The 16,212-nt window shown below is 35.7% G+C and overlaps 1 protein-coding gene across 11 annotated transcripts in view; it reads left to right on the top strand.

Annotated features, from left to right (window-relative positions):
* THNSL1 (threonine synthase like 1) overlaps positions 1-9,802 on the top strand; it is a 68,785-nt gene extending 58,983 nt beyond the window's left edge. For 9 of the 11 annotated variants that reach the window (XM_044761996.2, XM_070500808.1, XM_070500807.1 and 6 more), the window contains 2 exons: positions 3,622-3,793; positions 5,028-9,802. In XM_044761996.2, the coding sequence (XP_044617931.1) occupies positions 5,074-7,305 (2,232 nt within the window). In that variant the 5' untranslated portion in view covers positions 3,622-3,793; positions 5,028-5,073 and the 3' untranslated portion in view covers positions 7,306-9,802. Of the gene's footprint in view, positions 1-3,621; positions 3,794-3,844; positions 4,301-5,027 lie in introns of those variants that run through there. The other 2 variants (XM_014847439.3, XM_070500810.1) reach the window with 2 other exon arrangements.
* The last annotated feature ends 6,410 nt before the right edge of the window (positions 9,803-16,212 follow it).

Raw genomic sequence — 16,212 nt, 5'->3', positions numbered from 1 at the left:
TGAAGTGCTGTGTCTTATGTTTTATTTTGAAAGATATAGAATGACGAATATTTTAAATTGGTGACAAATGCTAAATCATTTTGACTAAATAGGATTTTGGTGATTTCCCAGAGGAATTCGAAACTAGGTAGTTTTATAATGGAATTGAGAAATTCTTCAGGACCTTTTTGTAAATAAAAATTGATATAAGTTGAGTGTGATTTTGGTTGATTATCAGTCATCTAGTGGTAAACGTAGGAAAGCATCCCTGTAAATGGGTTGTTCAAAATTAGTATGTATTTCTGGTTTAAAAATGTAACTTGATTAGCATCCATAGGAAATAATTCAAAAGCAATTTGAAAAGTGATTTCTGCACTTTTTCCCCTTGAACTCTTTACTCCATCTTGATCAGCTTGCCACAGTAAAATTCTTAAATTTTGTGTCTTGAGGTCACATGATACTTAAATTAATACTACACGTGGATGTTCTGCTTTTGTTTTTTAAGGTTCTTGCTGTGATACCCATCACTGCCTTTTCCTTTGTCTATTTGAATGACAGGTGTCTTTGATGTCTAAAAAGTATCCATTGGAATTAGTGGGTCAGAAAGCCCCACTATAAGTGATCAGTAGGAAGACTTATTTAAAAATTATTAATGTGTAATGGAGTTGTGTAGATCTTCCATACTCTGAGGAGTTAGGGTAACTAAAATATTTTTGTATAGAACTTGGCTCTACAAAAAATATTTGAGAACATTAATGATACAGTAAAACCTGAGTACTTTATGGCCAAGAGAATTGGTCTCTAAGTACTGTTTTTGTTTTCTGACTCTTGTGTGATTGACTTCCATTTAATTTGAAATATTTTGTCCTTTGGCTGAAGAAAAATTGCCTATTCATGACCACCATACTGAAAAACATATTAAAATATAAATAAATAAACATCTAATAACATGGCTTTGAATCATAAAGGAAAGTGATGTGTAGTTGGTTCTCACATTTCACAGGTGCCATATTTGTGAATTCTACTCACTCTATTTATAACCCAAAATTAATACTTGTAGCACTTTTGCAGTCATTCATGGACACGGGCACATGGGTGAAAACTGAGTTGCCTGATGTTTGTGTTCCAAGCTGAGGTCAAAGAAGGAGACGCTCTGCCTTCTTGTGTCAGCTCTCAGACTGTAAACTATATTCGTTTTTAGTGCCATGTTTTTTGGATTTTTGTGCTTCTAGCTGGTGATTTTACTGTTTAAAATGGCCCCAAACAGAGTGCTGAGGTGCTGCCCAATTTTCCTATGGCAACAAGGCTATGATGTGCTTTCCAGAGAAAATGCGTGTGTTAGATGAACTTTGTTCAGGCATGAGTTAGAGTGCTGTTGGCTGTGAGTTCAGTGGCAATGAATCAATGAAATGTATGTTAAATAAGATGTCCTTAAATGGAAACACACATAAAACAAGGTTACTTATTGATCAGTTGGCAAAAATGTTGTGACCAGAGGCTCACAGGAACCTAACCCTGTATCTCCCTTAGGAGTTCAGTATTCACAAATTCAGTATTCGTGGTGACATTATAGAACGTAACTACCATGAATAATGAGAATTAACTATATTACCTCCTAAGTAAAAACTCAATTTCCAGATAAAAGTTACATGCTATGGGCATTATTCCATCGTCTCTTTTCTTTTGGTTTGCTTACAGTAGATGTTGAAGCCCTATAATTAGTTTGTGGCTAAATATTATGAAACAAAATTTAGGGTGTAGCTTAAAATAGAATTCATCTTTGTTTTTCTTTAAAAATGATAATGTTTGTTAAATGTTATAGCACTTAACAACTGCCTTCTAGTTTCAGGAAGATTTTTGTGGTGAGATAATATTGATACAGAATAAATTGAACTGTCATATTTTCTATTTTTAATTCATATAAAACAAAGGAAGGGGGCCAGCCCCGTGGCAGAGTGGTTAGGTTTGCGCACTCCGCTTTGGCCGCCCAGGGTTTCACTGGTTCTGATCCTGGGCGTGAACATGGCACCGCTCATCCGGCCATCCTGAGGTGGCGTCCCACATGCTACAACTAGAAGGGCCCACAACTAGAATATACAACTATGTACTGGGGGGATTTGGGGAGACAAAGCAGAAAAAAAAAAAAAAGAAAATTGGCAGCAGTTGTTAGCTCAGGTGCCAATCTTTTAAAAAAAAACAAAAACAAAGGAAAAGTAAGATTATAAAAGATAAGGTGAAGTTGCCAGGCATAACGTTTGTGTTACAGTCTTCTACTTTTAGGGGAGTTGATGTTGAACATTGCAGCGACCAGCCGAAAGTGGAAGAAAAGATCGGTTGAAAGATTTACGGTCCGTAACAACAAACCAGCTACTCAGGTGATAGACAGTTACTGCTAATACGGACATCAGAAGGTTATGCACTGGGAACTAAGAAAGAAGACACTCTGTGATGTTATAAGCAAAAGCCTCTGAATAGGAGGTTAATCAGGCTGCTGTATACAGTGTCCTGAAAGTAGCTAGTGTTTAAGTATAGTGCCAGAATACAGTTTAATAAAAGAAATTGCTCATGTGGTTCAAGTGCACAGTCCTCTGGTCCTCAGTTTACTCCAGGGAAAATATTAGACTATGCACACCAAAACACTTCTTGATTCACAGATGAGTACCACTATTTTCTCTGAAGGGTTAAACAAACCAAACCACAAAGAAAATATGCCTTGCCTTGTACCTAGATATTCTGATTCAATTTATATGTTTTTAGTCTGTTGTCATTGAGTGACAGTGATTACTATTACTATATATATGAATATTCTTATGTGCCAGCCACTGTGATACATGCTCTGAATTTATTATAAACTCACTTAAATAGCTAAAAGGTAACTGTTTGTGGCAGACACTTTGTTTTGTTTTTTTTTACAGGAGATATTATTACATACAAATCATGTAGTGATCCAGACAGATAAAACAACCTAAAAGAGTAATTAAGACACTCATTTCATAGCTTTAGTCCACTAGTTTTTTCCCCCATCGCTGAACATACAGTTAGATCATGGAAATTTTAGGTGTCGTTGAGAAAGATTTTATATATTTTGTTATTTGGTTATATTGTCTTTTATATTGCTTGATGGCAGAAATTCCTTCAATACTGTTTAGTAAAATTATTTTCTATGATAAGACACACATGTTGAAAAAAAAGGGTATCGTAATTTTTTATTTATTTTTGACTGGGAAAGATTCACCCTGAGCTAACATCTGCTGCCAATCTTCCTCTCTTTTCCTTTTTCTTTTTTTCCCTCCCCAAAACCCCAGTACGTAGTTGTATATTCTGGTTGTAGGTCCTTTTAGTTCTTCTATGTGAGCCACCGCCACAGCATGGCTACTGACAGACGAGTGGTGTGGTTCCGTGCCCAGGAACCAAACCCAGGCCACTGAAGTGGAGTGTATAGAACTCCAACCACTAGGCAATCCAGGCTGGCTCTATCTTAATCTTTTAATAATAGATTTGGGGAAACATGAAAAGGGTCAATTCGTTATTTTTCTGTACTTTAAAAATTTCAGGTGGATATTTAATAATAGACTAGTCTGTGTGTGGAATTTTATGAATCTGTATGCCGTTATGATTAACTTGAATTTTTTTCCATTATAGACTCCACTTTTTGCAAAGATTGACTTTGCCTCGGCATGAACAAGCTCTTCATGTAAGATTGGTTCCTGTGTGTCACATGTTTACAAGTCCGTGGGAGTGAAGCACAGTGCATACAAGGTGAAAAGCCAAACAAGGAAATGTGTTCCTTCTCTTGACCATTCCAATTTAACTAGTAAGTTAAATTCAGTGTTGGCTTAAAATGGTTTAAATTTTTAATTACAGAACACAGTTTATGTAGCAGAGATAATCTGAGTAGTAAATGATTGAGAGTTTTCAGAACATATTTAAACATACCATCTAACATTTAATACAGCTCAGTTGCATGTTGTTTCTACTACAGAACATGTGGAAAGCCCCACTAGGTGTCTGTGAAGTTACTTTAGTCAATTTAAATGAGCATCGCAGCAGTTATTAAATTGCGTTTTACACATGACTAAATATTTGACTTGTCTGGCCTACGTTTGTGTTTTAATGGTGAGTATGTTTCCAAAGGTGGGGGTTTGACCAGGACGGGGAGTTGCAGGGCTTCTTCGGATGCCAGACTAATTTTTTTCTTCTCATCATTAGAAACATTCCTGAGTTTTTTTGCTCTCGCTCTGGAGTCTGGAATTTGAGTTAAGTCTCTCCACTGATGATGTTTATGGGACAGAAACAAAAGTGATGGTCCCATGCAGATAAGGTGATAGACCTGTAGCCTTTGACCTTGCTGCTTCTTATCAGTTTTTCTTAACTATTTGCATAATATTATACCTTTCACTTTAGTTTTTTTTAAGACCTTCAATATGAAAAATATGTAAGAATGATTCTTAACAGTATGCATGTGAAAGGCACATAAAGAAAATGTCATACCTTTGTCCTATAGTTTGGGAAGTTAAGCATTTCATGAGCAAATATTTTATTCATGTGAATTCTATAGATTTATGAGGAATATGATAGTCTAACACGTTCATATTAACTAAAGAGAAATTAAATATAAAGAATATTGTTTAGCTTCTGTGAATTGCAAGTAAATAGCATTCCAACACCAAATAATCCTTATTTATATGGGTTATAAACCATGAAACAATTTTCATTACATGGAAAGGAATGCTAATTTGATTTAATATATTTTTTTAAAAAACATCTATGATGTGGCATTTTCTGAAAAAAGTTTCTATTGCTTAATAGTTACAAATTGTTGAAAGTTTTTATTATTCAGTGTCTTGAGATTTGAAAAGATTGTTAAAAGGATGATATGCAATATATGAGAATTTGAATTTTAAATTTGAATTTAATTATCCCATAAATTTGGTAGATTTTTAAACAGTTTATATACTCTAGGGGCATGGTTATGTTCAATCCTATTGAGATTTTAAGTCTTGAAATTAGTAACCAAATGTCTTTTTTTGTTTTTATGTTTTGAAAAGGGCTAAAGCCAGCTTTTAGATTGGCTTGGGCAGAAAAGTGAAGAGAATGCTCCACTTTAAACGATGTCAGCATCTGAAACAAATAACCCAGAAATGTTTTTCTAGTATACATGTTAAAACGGATAAACACGCACAGCTATTTCTTTCAAGGACCTTTGCACTTGCAGAATTAAGGAAGTCATGGCACTCAACCCACTCTCTTGTTGGAGACAAAAATATTATCCTGATGGGACCGCCTGGTGCTGGGAAAACAACAGTGGGCCGGATAATAGGTCAGAAACTAGGTTGTTGTGTCATAGATGTGGATGATGATATCCTTGAAAAAACCTGGAATATGAGTGTGTCTGAAAAATTACAGGATGTTGGTAATGAGCAGTTTTTAGAAGAGGAAGGAAAAGCTGTGTTAAACTTCTCTGCATCTGGAAGTGTGATTTCCCTTACTGGGTCCAATCCAATGCATGATGCTAGCATGTGGCATCTGAAGAAAAATGGGATAATTGTATACTTGGATGTACCTCTAATAGATATAGTTAGTCGTCTAAAATTAATGAAAATAGATAGGATTGTAGGTCAGAATTCTGGAACATCTATGAAAGATTTACTTAAATTTAGAAAACAGTATTATAAGAAGTGGTATGATACTCGTGTTTTTTGTGAAAGTGGGGCTTCCCCAGAGGAGATAGCTGACAAAGTGCTTAATGCAGTTAAAAGATACCAAGATGTGGACTCAGAAACATTCATTTCAACAAGACATATTTGGCCTAAAGACTGTGAACAGAAGGTTTCAACAAAATTCTTTAGCGAAGCTGTGATTGAGGGGTTAGCTTCTGATGGTGGCCTCTTTGTTCCCGAGAAGGAGTTTCCAAAATTAAACTGTGGGGAGTGGAAAAGCCTAGTAGGAGCAACGTATGTAGAAAGAGCACAAATACTGTTGGAGAAGTGTGTACATCCTGCTGACGTACCTGCTGCCAGATTGGGAGAAATGATTGAAGCCGCTTATGGGGAAAACTTTGCCTGCTCAAAAATTGCCCCTGTCAGGCACCTGTCAGGAAACCACTTCATCCTGGAGTTGTTTCATGGACCAACAGGATCGTTTAAAGATCTGTCTCTCCAGCTTATGCCTCATCTTTTCGCACACTGCATTCCACCGAATTGCAATTATATGATACTTGTAGCTACTTCAGGAGACACAGGGAGTGCAGTGTTAAATGGTTTCAGTCATCTGAATAAGAACGACAAGCAAAGAATAGCTGTGGCCACATTTTTTCCTGAGAACGGAGTAAGTGATTTTCAAAAAGCACAAATAATTGGCAGTCAGAAAGAAAATGGATGGGCAGTGGGTGTCAAATCAGATTTTGATTTTTGCCAGACAGCTATAAAAAGAATTTTTAAAGACCCTGATTTTACTGGCTTTCTTACTGTGGAATATGGAACAGTCTTAAGTTCAGCTAATTCCATAAACTGGGGCCGACTGCTTCCCCAAGTAGTTTATCATGCTTCTGCATATCTTGATCTCGTTAGCCAAGGATTTATTTCTTTTGGAAGCCCAGTCGATGTCTGTATTCCCACAGGAAACTTCGGTAACATTTTAGCAGCAGTGTACGCCAAAATGATGGGAATCCCTATTCGAAAATTTATTTGTGCCTCTAATCAGAATCATGTTTTGACTGATTTTATAAAAACAGGACATTATGATCTAAGGGAAAGAAAATTAGCGCAAACCTTTTCACCGTCAATAGATATTCTCAAATCTTCAAACCTGGAACGGCATTTACACTTGATGGCTAATAAAGATGGACAATTAATGACAAAATTATTTAATCAATTAGAAGAGCAGCATCACTTCCAGATAGAAAAGATTCTAGTGGAGAAACTTCAACAGGACTTTGTAGCCGACTGGTGCTCCGAGGGAGAGTGCCTAGCAGCTATTCACTCCACCTACAATACTTCAGGGTATATTTTGGATCCACACACTGCTGTTGCAAAAGTAGTTGCAGACAGAATGCAAGACAAAACCTGCCCAGTGATTATCTCATCGACAGCTCATTACTCAAAGTTTGCACCTGCTATCTTGCAGGCTTTAAAGATTAAAGAAATCAACCAGACTTCATCAAGTCAGCTTTACTTACTGAGTTCGTACAATGCGTTACCTCCACCTCATGAGGCTTTATTAGAGAGAACAAAACAGCCAGAGAAGGTGGAGTACCAGGTCTGTGCAGCTGATGTGGATGTCCTAAAAAGTCATGTGGAAAAGCTAATACAAAGTCAATTCATGTAAAAGCTTTCTGAGTAAAATATTTTTTTCTGGTGATTAAGCATGCAATAATAAATCACAAAAGTTGATCTGGAGTACACTAGCATTTTGCTTTTTATGTAAATATGTCTATATGTAGACCTATTATCTTTCAGAATTTCAGTGCCTAATCTCTAGGACTGAATGTTGTCCCTGCACATGCTTCCTGGATCCTTAATCTAGAAGCGACAAAAAGGAAGCATAGTGCGTGGACCCTGTGCTGTTGTCCTGGGCTTCGCACGCCTGAGGGATGTATCACTTTCCACTTCCTCGTTCCCACTTTTAAGTGGACCAAAATGTCTGGTATTCAATTTAGCAATTTAAATATTTAAGCACTGTTAAGTACTACATCTGTAACCATTACTAATTCTCTGTTGACTAGAAAGATAATTTACCACTCAAATGACTGACTAGCATGGAGGAAGTAAACTCATCCTTTAAGATAGGGCCAGTGTTTGCAACCCTATTCAAACTCCATTTTGGAGTTATTTTAGAATTAGAGTAAGTTATTATTAGAATTAATTATGTGTATCCTACAATGTCCAGATTAGGTAAGTGTCCTGTCCTTTACTCCCCTTTGAATGTTGATAGTTAGAGTGATGTACTTTGAACATCAAGACACGTGATTTAAGTCCAGGATGTAGTAATCAACAGAACTACTTTGTAGTAGATACAGAAATAAAATGACTTAACTATTTTAAAAGTTTTCCAAAATTCAGAGTGTTTGAATAGTCTTAATAGAAGTATATTTATAGTTAGGTGACAGTTTTCCTACATTGTTTTGAGTCCATTCGTATATAATTTGCCTGTTGTCTGTTGTTTCAATGAATGTTGTCTTTTTGGCAACAGAAACCACACACAACTGATACATGTTTAATTTTTTAAAAAGTTATTGAGGTCATATTGGCTTATAAGTTGTGCAGATTTTAAGTGAGCATTATTATATTTCAGTTTCTGTATAGACTGCATTGTGTTCACCATCAGTGGTCTAGTTTTTATCTGTCACCATACATGTGTGCACATTTAATTTTTATTTCCTGTAGTGACAATGATTTATGTTTGTGAATTTACTGGATGTTTTATTTCTGAGTTAAAGATTGTCACTGAAAGGACCTGTTAGTGTAATGGACTACTCTCAACCACAAGATGGCATTCCTAACATAATGTGTCTTTTCTGATAACATTCTGCTTCATTTTCTGGGGGAACTACTGCCATAAAGAAATATATTAAAAATTGTAAAGAAAAAAATTTAATAATTTAATGAACAGGAGCAATTTGTTTAAAATTTTAAAAATTAAACCAGTTATGTGTTAACGTTGATCTCTGGCTTAACTTCTAAACAGTAAGTTCTAAATCTAAAAATTGAAAACCAAGAGCAGTTATAAGAAAATAATGGAGAATTCAAAGTTCAGCACTTATTCATGTATGTTTTAGTTATTTTATCGCTTTCTTTTAAGTGTATTGTTTGGTAGATGACATATTTAGAAAAGACATCTAAATGTTCACTGTGTACATGAGAATGCTCTATTTTTCTGAAAGTGGGAGGGACAGTGTTAAAAAGTACAAGACATGATTTCTGCCCTCAAGAACTGGAGAAAACACGTAAAAATTAAATCATGTACAATACAAAAGAGTTATTGCAAGAGTCCATGAGTAAGTGAAAAATGAGTGATAGAGTTAAGTGCTGTAAGATTTAAAAGATTACAATGGAATAGTCAGAAAAGGTTTCACAGAGGATGTGGAACCTGAGGTGAATCTTGAAGGATGGCAAGATTTTCTAGGTGGAAAAGCAAGGGGAATACATTCTAGACAGAGGCAAGGGAGACAGGTACGGTGAAATGCACAAGAGAGCACCTGCGTTGATCTCTGGTCAGTTTGTTCTCTCATTGTCCAAAACTGTCGTTTCATGCCTTCACTTTTTTTCAAAACCAACTCTGGCTCTTCCCTCTCAGCTAATAACCTGACGTCATGCAGGAGGAACAAGTTAATCAGGTGTGACAAAGCTCAGTTTTCCGTCGCCGTATGTGTAAATCTGCACCTGTTTCTATCTGTCCTGCTCCCTTTTGATTGAATCAAGCAGTATTCCTCCTCTTGTCACAGGCCAACCTCTTCAGTGTGCCTTGGATGCTAGTCCCTTCAGAGTACTCAAATAACTTGCTTCATCAGTATTCTCTTCTGCTGTTTCTTCAACTTCTCCCCTCTGATGGGACTTTTCTATGCCATTCAGATGCTCTCTGTTCATATCTTAAACAGTGTAAAACAAAAATCTCTTTGAACATGCACATTTTTTGCCATCTACTCTTTGATTTCTTTATGCTCCAAGCAAGATCAAGCCTCTTCAAATGGCGTCGTCTACATGTATGGCCTCCACTTTCTTGTCTCATCTTCTCTGTAGTGTGTAAAGTATGTCTACGGTTTAAGGATGAGTAATAAATACGCACGGACTCACCACCTTGTTTTAAGAGTAGAACGTTACTCATACCTTTGATGCCCACTGTGGCTCCTCTTTGGTGAAGATCACGTCTCTCCCCTAAAGGTTACCACTCTCCTCAATTTTCTGTTCATCATTCTCATTTGTATTTATAGTTCTGCACTGTTTAGTTTTTCCCCTTTTTGAATTTTTTGTAAATGGAATCATAGTGAATGCTTGCTTCCATGACCACCTATTGCTCAAAAACTTTAAAATTTATCCTTGCAGATGAGTAAGCCACAGTTGATAAATTTTTATTTCTGTATAATATTCTGTATAAATACCACAGTCTATCCATTTATCAGTTAGTGGACATTTAAGTTTTTATTCTTGTATCCAGTAGGTATACTGTTTTGTAAAATTTGTATTGAAGGCTAGTAAATATGGACCTCCAATCATTTGTGATTCTTTCTAATTATATGTAAAAATAGATTTCATATCTTAGCATTATTAAAATAATTTATGGTATATGAAATGAAAAGTTGTTATCAGTTTTCAGGCTATGGTTATAATTTGTAGCTTTCACTATTTAAAATTATTTTACAATGTCATAAACGTTGTGAATTTGTAAGATTTTTGAGAAAAAAAGATTTTTAAATTACATATTAATATCAAAATTTATTTCCATCAAAATTAAATTTAGAAGGCAATGAATTGCTTCATATGAGGTTTTTGTTAGATTTTAATAGCAGTTCACTTTCAACAACAATAATTTATGGCAAATACTGTTTCAATCCATTAAATCATTTATAAACATTTTATAATTCAGACTACTCAATGTTAGTAAAAAAAAAAAAAGGTAGCTGTTTTCATGTGAACCTCAAAACTGTGGTTACATAAATAATACAGTTTTTGTCCCATCCAAGAAACATGAATAAAATCTATGTATGAAATAGTTGTTTGCGTGGGTCCTATCTGTGCACTTTAACCACTAAAATCATTAGTTTTCTCTCTTTGAAACTTTAAAAACAAATAGGCTCCTTCAAAGTCAAAGAATAAGCTCCACTGATTTAAAAGGCAAAGCCAAGAAAGTGTCCACTGTCATGGAAAAGAGACCATCAAAGACCACAACCAAATCAGCATAATGTAGCAATACTTAACCCAGACCAGAGCCCTGCATCAAAAAGTTGTTTGCATCCTGTAGAAGAGTACATTAGTCACTTCAGCTATTTTTCTTTTTATCTCTTCTTGAGTTCTCACGACTGTCTCCATCTAACCGGTAATAACAATTGTCTTGGGAAGTCAGGGCACTGAAGTTACATGTGCCGATGTGGCTCTACCTGTTAGGTTATCGTCAGAGACGTTACTGAGATTTTAGTGGGCTGTAAAATGCGGAGTTGCTAATAGCAGGTTACATTTCATTTACAAATATTAGGAAAGTTTATAACTTTACCTAAATCCACAATGGATTGTTTTAAATAAATTCTCATATTTGGTGAATGAGTCCTAAAATTAGTCAATACCATCCCATAGTAAACTTAATGGTATCTTTGTGACGTTTTTTTAAACAAATATTTTATTTCCATGTTTCAAAATGGAAACTTTGAGGTAGATATTCCAGAGCTCATGAGAAATGCTGACACAAGAAAAAAGCCTCCAGGAATAGTTAAAAGAAGTGAAAAAAAAAAAAAAAGAATCTTGGCACTCATGGCGCAAATATTAACATACTAATTTTTAATCACTCAATTTCATTTCAGATTAAACTAGGTTCGTATTCATGGTGACATTAAAATTTAATTTATAGCTATATGCCCAACAATAGGTTTTCTTTTGAAGCTATGTAAAAAACATTGTTTTGGGTATAGTTGGCAGCACGTGCCCCAGATTTGCAGACCGTGTTATAGTGTGTTATTTTCTTTAAAATTAGAGAACTGGGGCCTGCCCTGTGGCTGAGTGGTTAAATTCGCGCGCTCCGCTATGGCAGCCCAGGGTTTCGCTGGTTTGGATCCTGGGCGAGGACATGGCACCACTCATCAGGCCACGTTGAGGTGGCGTCCCACATGCCACAACTAGGACCCACAACTAAAATATAGAACTATGTACTGGGGGGGGGGGGGTCGGGTTTGGGGAGAAAAAGCAGAAAGGAAAGAAAAAAGATTGGCAACAGTTGTTAGCTCAGGTGCCAATCTTTAAGAAAAAAAGAAAAATTAGAAAACATGTTTTCAAAATGTCTCGTTTGGAGCACTCATTATCTTACGTTCTCATTGAATAGATAGTATTTTGGAAAAAAACTTCTTGTGTAAGATTTCAAGATTTTATTTTACTTTTAGTTCTTTGGGGAAAGAACTTGAATATTCTCACATATTACCTAAGATATTTGTTCTTTGGTCAAATAAAATGGAGACTCATCTAGTAGGACCTGAAATTAATATAAGGTTTCATTTTGATTTGGGTTCTGAAAAACATTATTTGTCAAGGACATTTTTTTCCTTCAAAAGTTTCAAAATTGGATTGACATTTCTTTAATTTTAGTTGGTGCCAGTCTCTGTTAAAATAACATTGACTTATAAACATTGATAAGTTGCATAATATTTAAAAATAGGGTTTATAGAATTACTAATTGTGGAGAGAAAGGGGTAAATAAGCTGTCTTTGGACTCAGAAGTGGAGGTATAATGGTGGGGTGGGATTAGCTGGAAAGAAGAAGTTTTTGTTCTCCATAGGCTGAGGAGGTTATCAGTATTGATCTGTGAACTCTTCAAAAGAGGGGAATTATCTTTGTATTTCTACTGTAGTAAACACAATGTAGTGATTAGTAAATGTTTACTGAAGGATTTCGTTTCTTGCTCTAATTTGGTCTTTTCTGGACAAATGACTCCTTTTACTTTAGTTTCTCTGTGTGCAGTACATGGATAACAATTTGCCCCACTCTTTGGAGAACAATTATAATCCTCGGAATCAGTAACTAACTAAGCCCTCTTTGGAATTAAATTGCTATATAAATAATTGCTATATAAATTGTACTGTTCTATGGTGACTTGGGAATTAATTCCTCAACTGGGAGTATATGCCCTTGATCAGAAATGCTAGGCTACCGAATTTAATGCAAACAGTGGTCTAATACATTCAGAAGGCAGGTGGTTTATTCCCAGGGCAGTAGATTTCAAATCATAATGCACATTAGAATCAACTTGAGTGCTTGTTAAAAATACTGATTCTCTGCGTTCATCCTCAGGCTCTGGTCCGTTAAGTTAGGAGTGAGACCTAGAAACTTGTATTTTTTAAAATTATTTTTATGCTGAAATGCACGTAAATTAACCATGTTAGCCATGTGTACAGTTCAGTAGCATTAAGTATACTCACATTGTTGTGCACCCGATCTCCAGAATTCTTCATCTTGCAACACTGAAACTCTATACCTATTAGCAGCTCATTTCCCGCTCCTGCTAGCCTCTGGCAACCACCATTCTACTGTCTGTTCCTATGAGTTTGGCTACTCTACATACCTCACATAAGTGGAATCATACAGTATTTATCTTTTTGTAACTGGCTTATTTCAGTTAGCATAAGGTCCCCAAGTTTCCATCCATGTTGTACTACATTTTTCTTATCCATTCATCCATCAATGGTCATTTAAGTTGCCTCCACATTTTGGCTATTATAAATAATGCTGCTATAAATATGGGTGTACAAATATCTAAGACTCTACTTTCAATTCTTTTGAAGATATGCCCAGAAGTGGAGTTGCTGGATCATATCATAATTCTATTTTTAATTTTTGGAGGAACTGCCATACTGTTTTTCCATAGCAGCTGCACTGTTTTATATTTTCACCAATGGAAATGTGCATTGTTTTTAAATTGTTTTAAAAAGCAAAGTTATGCATATACCTAGTTTTAAAAAGCTGAAATGAAGCAGCTGTCCCCTGTATGTGCTCGTTCCCATACCCACTCCCCAGTGGTGACCACTTTTATATCAGCTGTTTGCTCTGATGTTTTTCCTTTATATTTCTCGGTAACATGCTTAACTGCTACTTTGAGTTTTAGCTTTAGCTATTATGTATGGACATTCTTGTATGAAAGATTAATATTTAGCTCTCCTACTCCCCCTGTCCTGCTCCACTACCCACTCATTTCCTTACCTTCCATCCTCCCAATATAGATACCTTATCATTTTGGATTAGATCAGTATTAGTATTATTATGACTCTATAAATATTATCCACAGCTGAGTTACATTGTATATTATAAATTTTGCTTTTGTTCTATTTTTGGAGTATTTATGGCATTTATTCCATTTGCTTAGCTTTCTATATATTTAACAAATTCATCTCCAAACTTTCTGCCGGCCGCACAAAGGTCAATGATTATAAATGGATTAAGTAATCTAGAAATTTTATCTTTTTCTTGAAGAGTTCCCTTTTGGAGCCCTCTGTCCTCCTGTTCCAATGAAGATTGGTTGATCTCTAAAGCTGCTGCACAACTATTGACCATGGATCTCTAGTCATCTTTCCTTTCTATGCACATCCTCCTTTCATCTTCCTCCTGAGTTGGATCCAATTTCTTCCTCTTTCTTGATTTGTTCCCTAATTTCAATAGAATTCATCTTCCAGGAGTTTCCTGAGGTTGTATGCATTTTGAATTTGAATTCTTTCAGAAATTGCTTGTCTAACAACATCTTTATTCCATCTCAAACTAGATTACTAGTTTCCTGGGTATAGAATTCTAGCTTGCAAGGCATTTTTTTTTCCTCAGAAGTTTGAAGCTATCATTTCACCATCTTCTAGGTTCTATTTTTACTTTTGATGTCTACTATTATTCCGATTCTTAATTTTTTAAAATGTAGCCTATTTTTTCTCTTCTTTAGAAGCTTTTAGGATTTTCTTTTTATGGTCAGGATTCTAACATTCGCGACAATGTTTATTAGTATGGGTCTTTTTGCTTGTTTGTTGTTTTGCTGTTAGAGCTCTTTGGCGAAACTTCTCAATCTGAAAATTCATGTTCTTCAGTTCTGATCATTTAAAATTTATTTATTTTCCAGCTTCCTACTCCTCTGTCATTGTTTCTGTTCTTTCTTCCTCAAATTCCTCTTTTGGGGGTTTTGGATATCCTGAAGTGTTCTCACACGGTGTGAGAGATTGACTCTAAAGATAGTGGCCAACAATTTCTTCCAACCCTTTATTCACATACTGAACCTCACATCAACAGGTGAAGTCTATTATCTTTCTCATTGAATCTGAGCTGCTTATGACTTGGTTTGACCAATAGAAAGTGGCAGAAGTGATATCTGAGAGACCTAAGCCCAGGCCGTAAGGGGACTGGACACTCCCATTTCCTTTGTCTTCTGTAAGGAAGCTTGGAGTAGATTATTCAACAGTGAGAGGTAGTGTGGTTAGAGGCTTTGGAGGATGAGAGGACATCATGGACTACAGAGCCACAGACAAGTTCCTAGGTGAGTGTAGCTATGTGATTGCCCTAAGCAGAAGAGCTGAAGACCCACTATGCTGAGCCTAGTCAACCAGAATTATGAGAAATAATAAATTCTTTTAATCCACTAAGTTTCAGGGTGATTTGTTATGGAATAATAAAACAACTGAAACACCCTCTGATTCTCTCATATCTTTTTTCCCATTTCCCATTTCGTTTCCATTCTTTGAATTTACTCTTTCATTCTTTTTTTAGGAGGGTTCCACTTTCTGGTTTTATTTCTCTTTTAATCCTTCTATTGAAAGTTTAATTTCCATTATCATGTTTTTAATATCCAAAATTTTTTTGGTCCTCTGAAAATTTTCAATAGTTTTCTATTCTTGTTTCATGGATGTAAAAATCTTATGTCTTTAAGGGATTTAATTATGTTAAAAAATTATTTTGAAATCTGTTTCTTCTGAAGTCTACTTTTTGTTTGTTTTGGTTTCTGTCTTTTTTATTGATATATTTCTTAAGTCTTTGGTGATCCTCCTCTCTCATTCACATTTAATTTTCAAGTAGTAAGAAGCTGGTTGGAAACTGTTTTCTGGATAAGACTTGTCAATTGTTGGACTTTGCTGTATGGTGATCTGACTGGGCCATTTCAGTGGGTACCCTCAACTCTATCTATAGGGCTTTTCTTTTCACTTGGTTAGTTTCCTGGAAAGGAATCCTAGAGGGAAGTATAATCAAATATAGAGAGAGAGGCTATGGGTTGTCATCATTCCACATGTAGATTTTCCAGTATGGAATCTCTCCATATTTTTAGTGTGGTATTTCTGCCCTCACCTGTGCCTGGTATCCCAGAGTTTGAAGACTCTCCATAGAATAAACCTATCATCTTAATCAGCACTCACCCTGCTACATGGTGGGGAGACGGTTTCCAAGGCTCTAACTGCTTTTTATACAGATTTTCAATGGATTCTCTTGTTTTTAGTTCCATTTTTCTCCCTGTCAACCCTGCCCTCAGTTTCAGAGATAGATAACGGTGCCTTTAATTCTTAAACTATTTGGGGGT

The sequence above is a fragment of the Equus asinus genome, chromosome 29, assembly GCF_041296235.1.
Source record: "Equus asinus isolate D_3611 breed Donkey chromosome 29, EquAss-T2T_v2, whole genome shotgun sequence".
Lineage (NCBI taxonomy): Eukaryota > Metazoa > Chordata > Mammalia > Perissodactyla > Equidae > Equus > Equus asinus.
The sequence above is the reverse complement of the archived record's forward strand: the minus strand, read 5'-3'. Positions and strand labels throughout refer to the sequence as shown.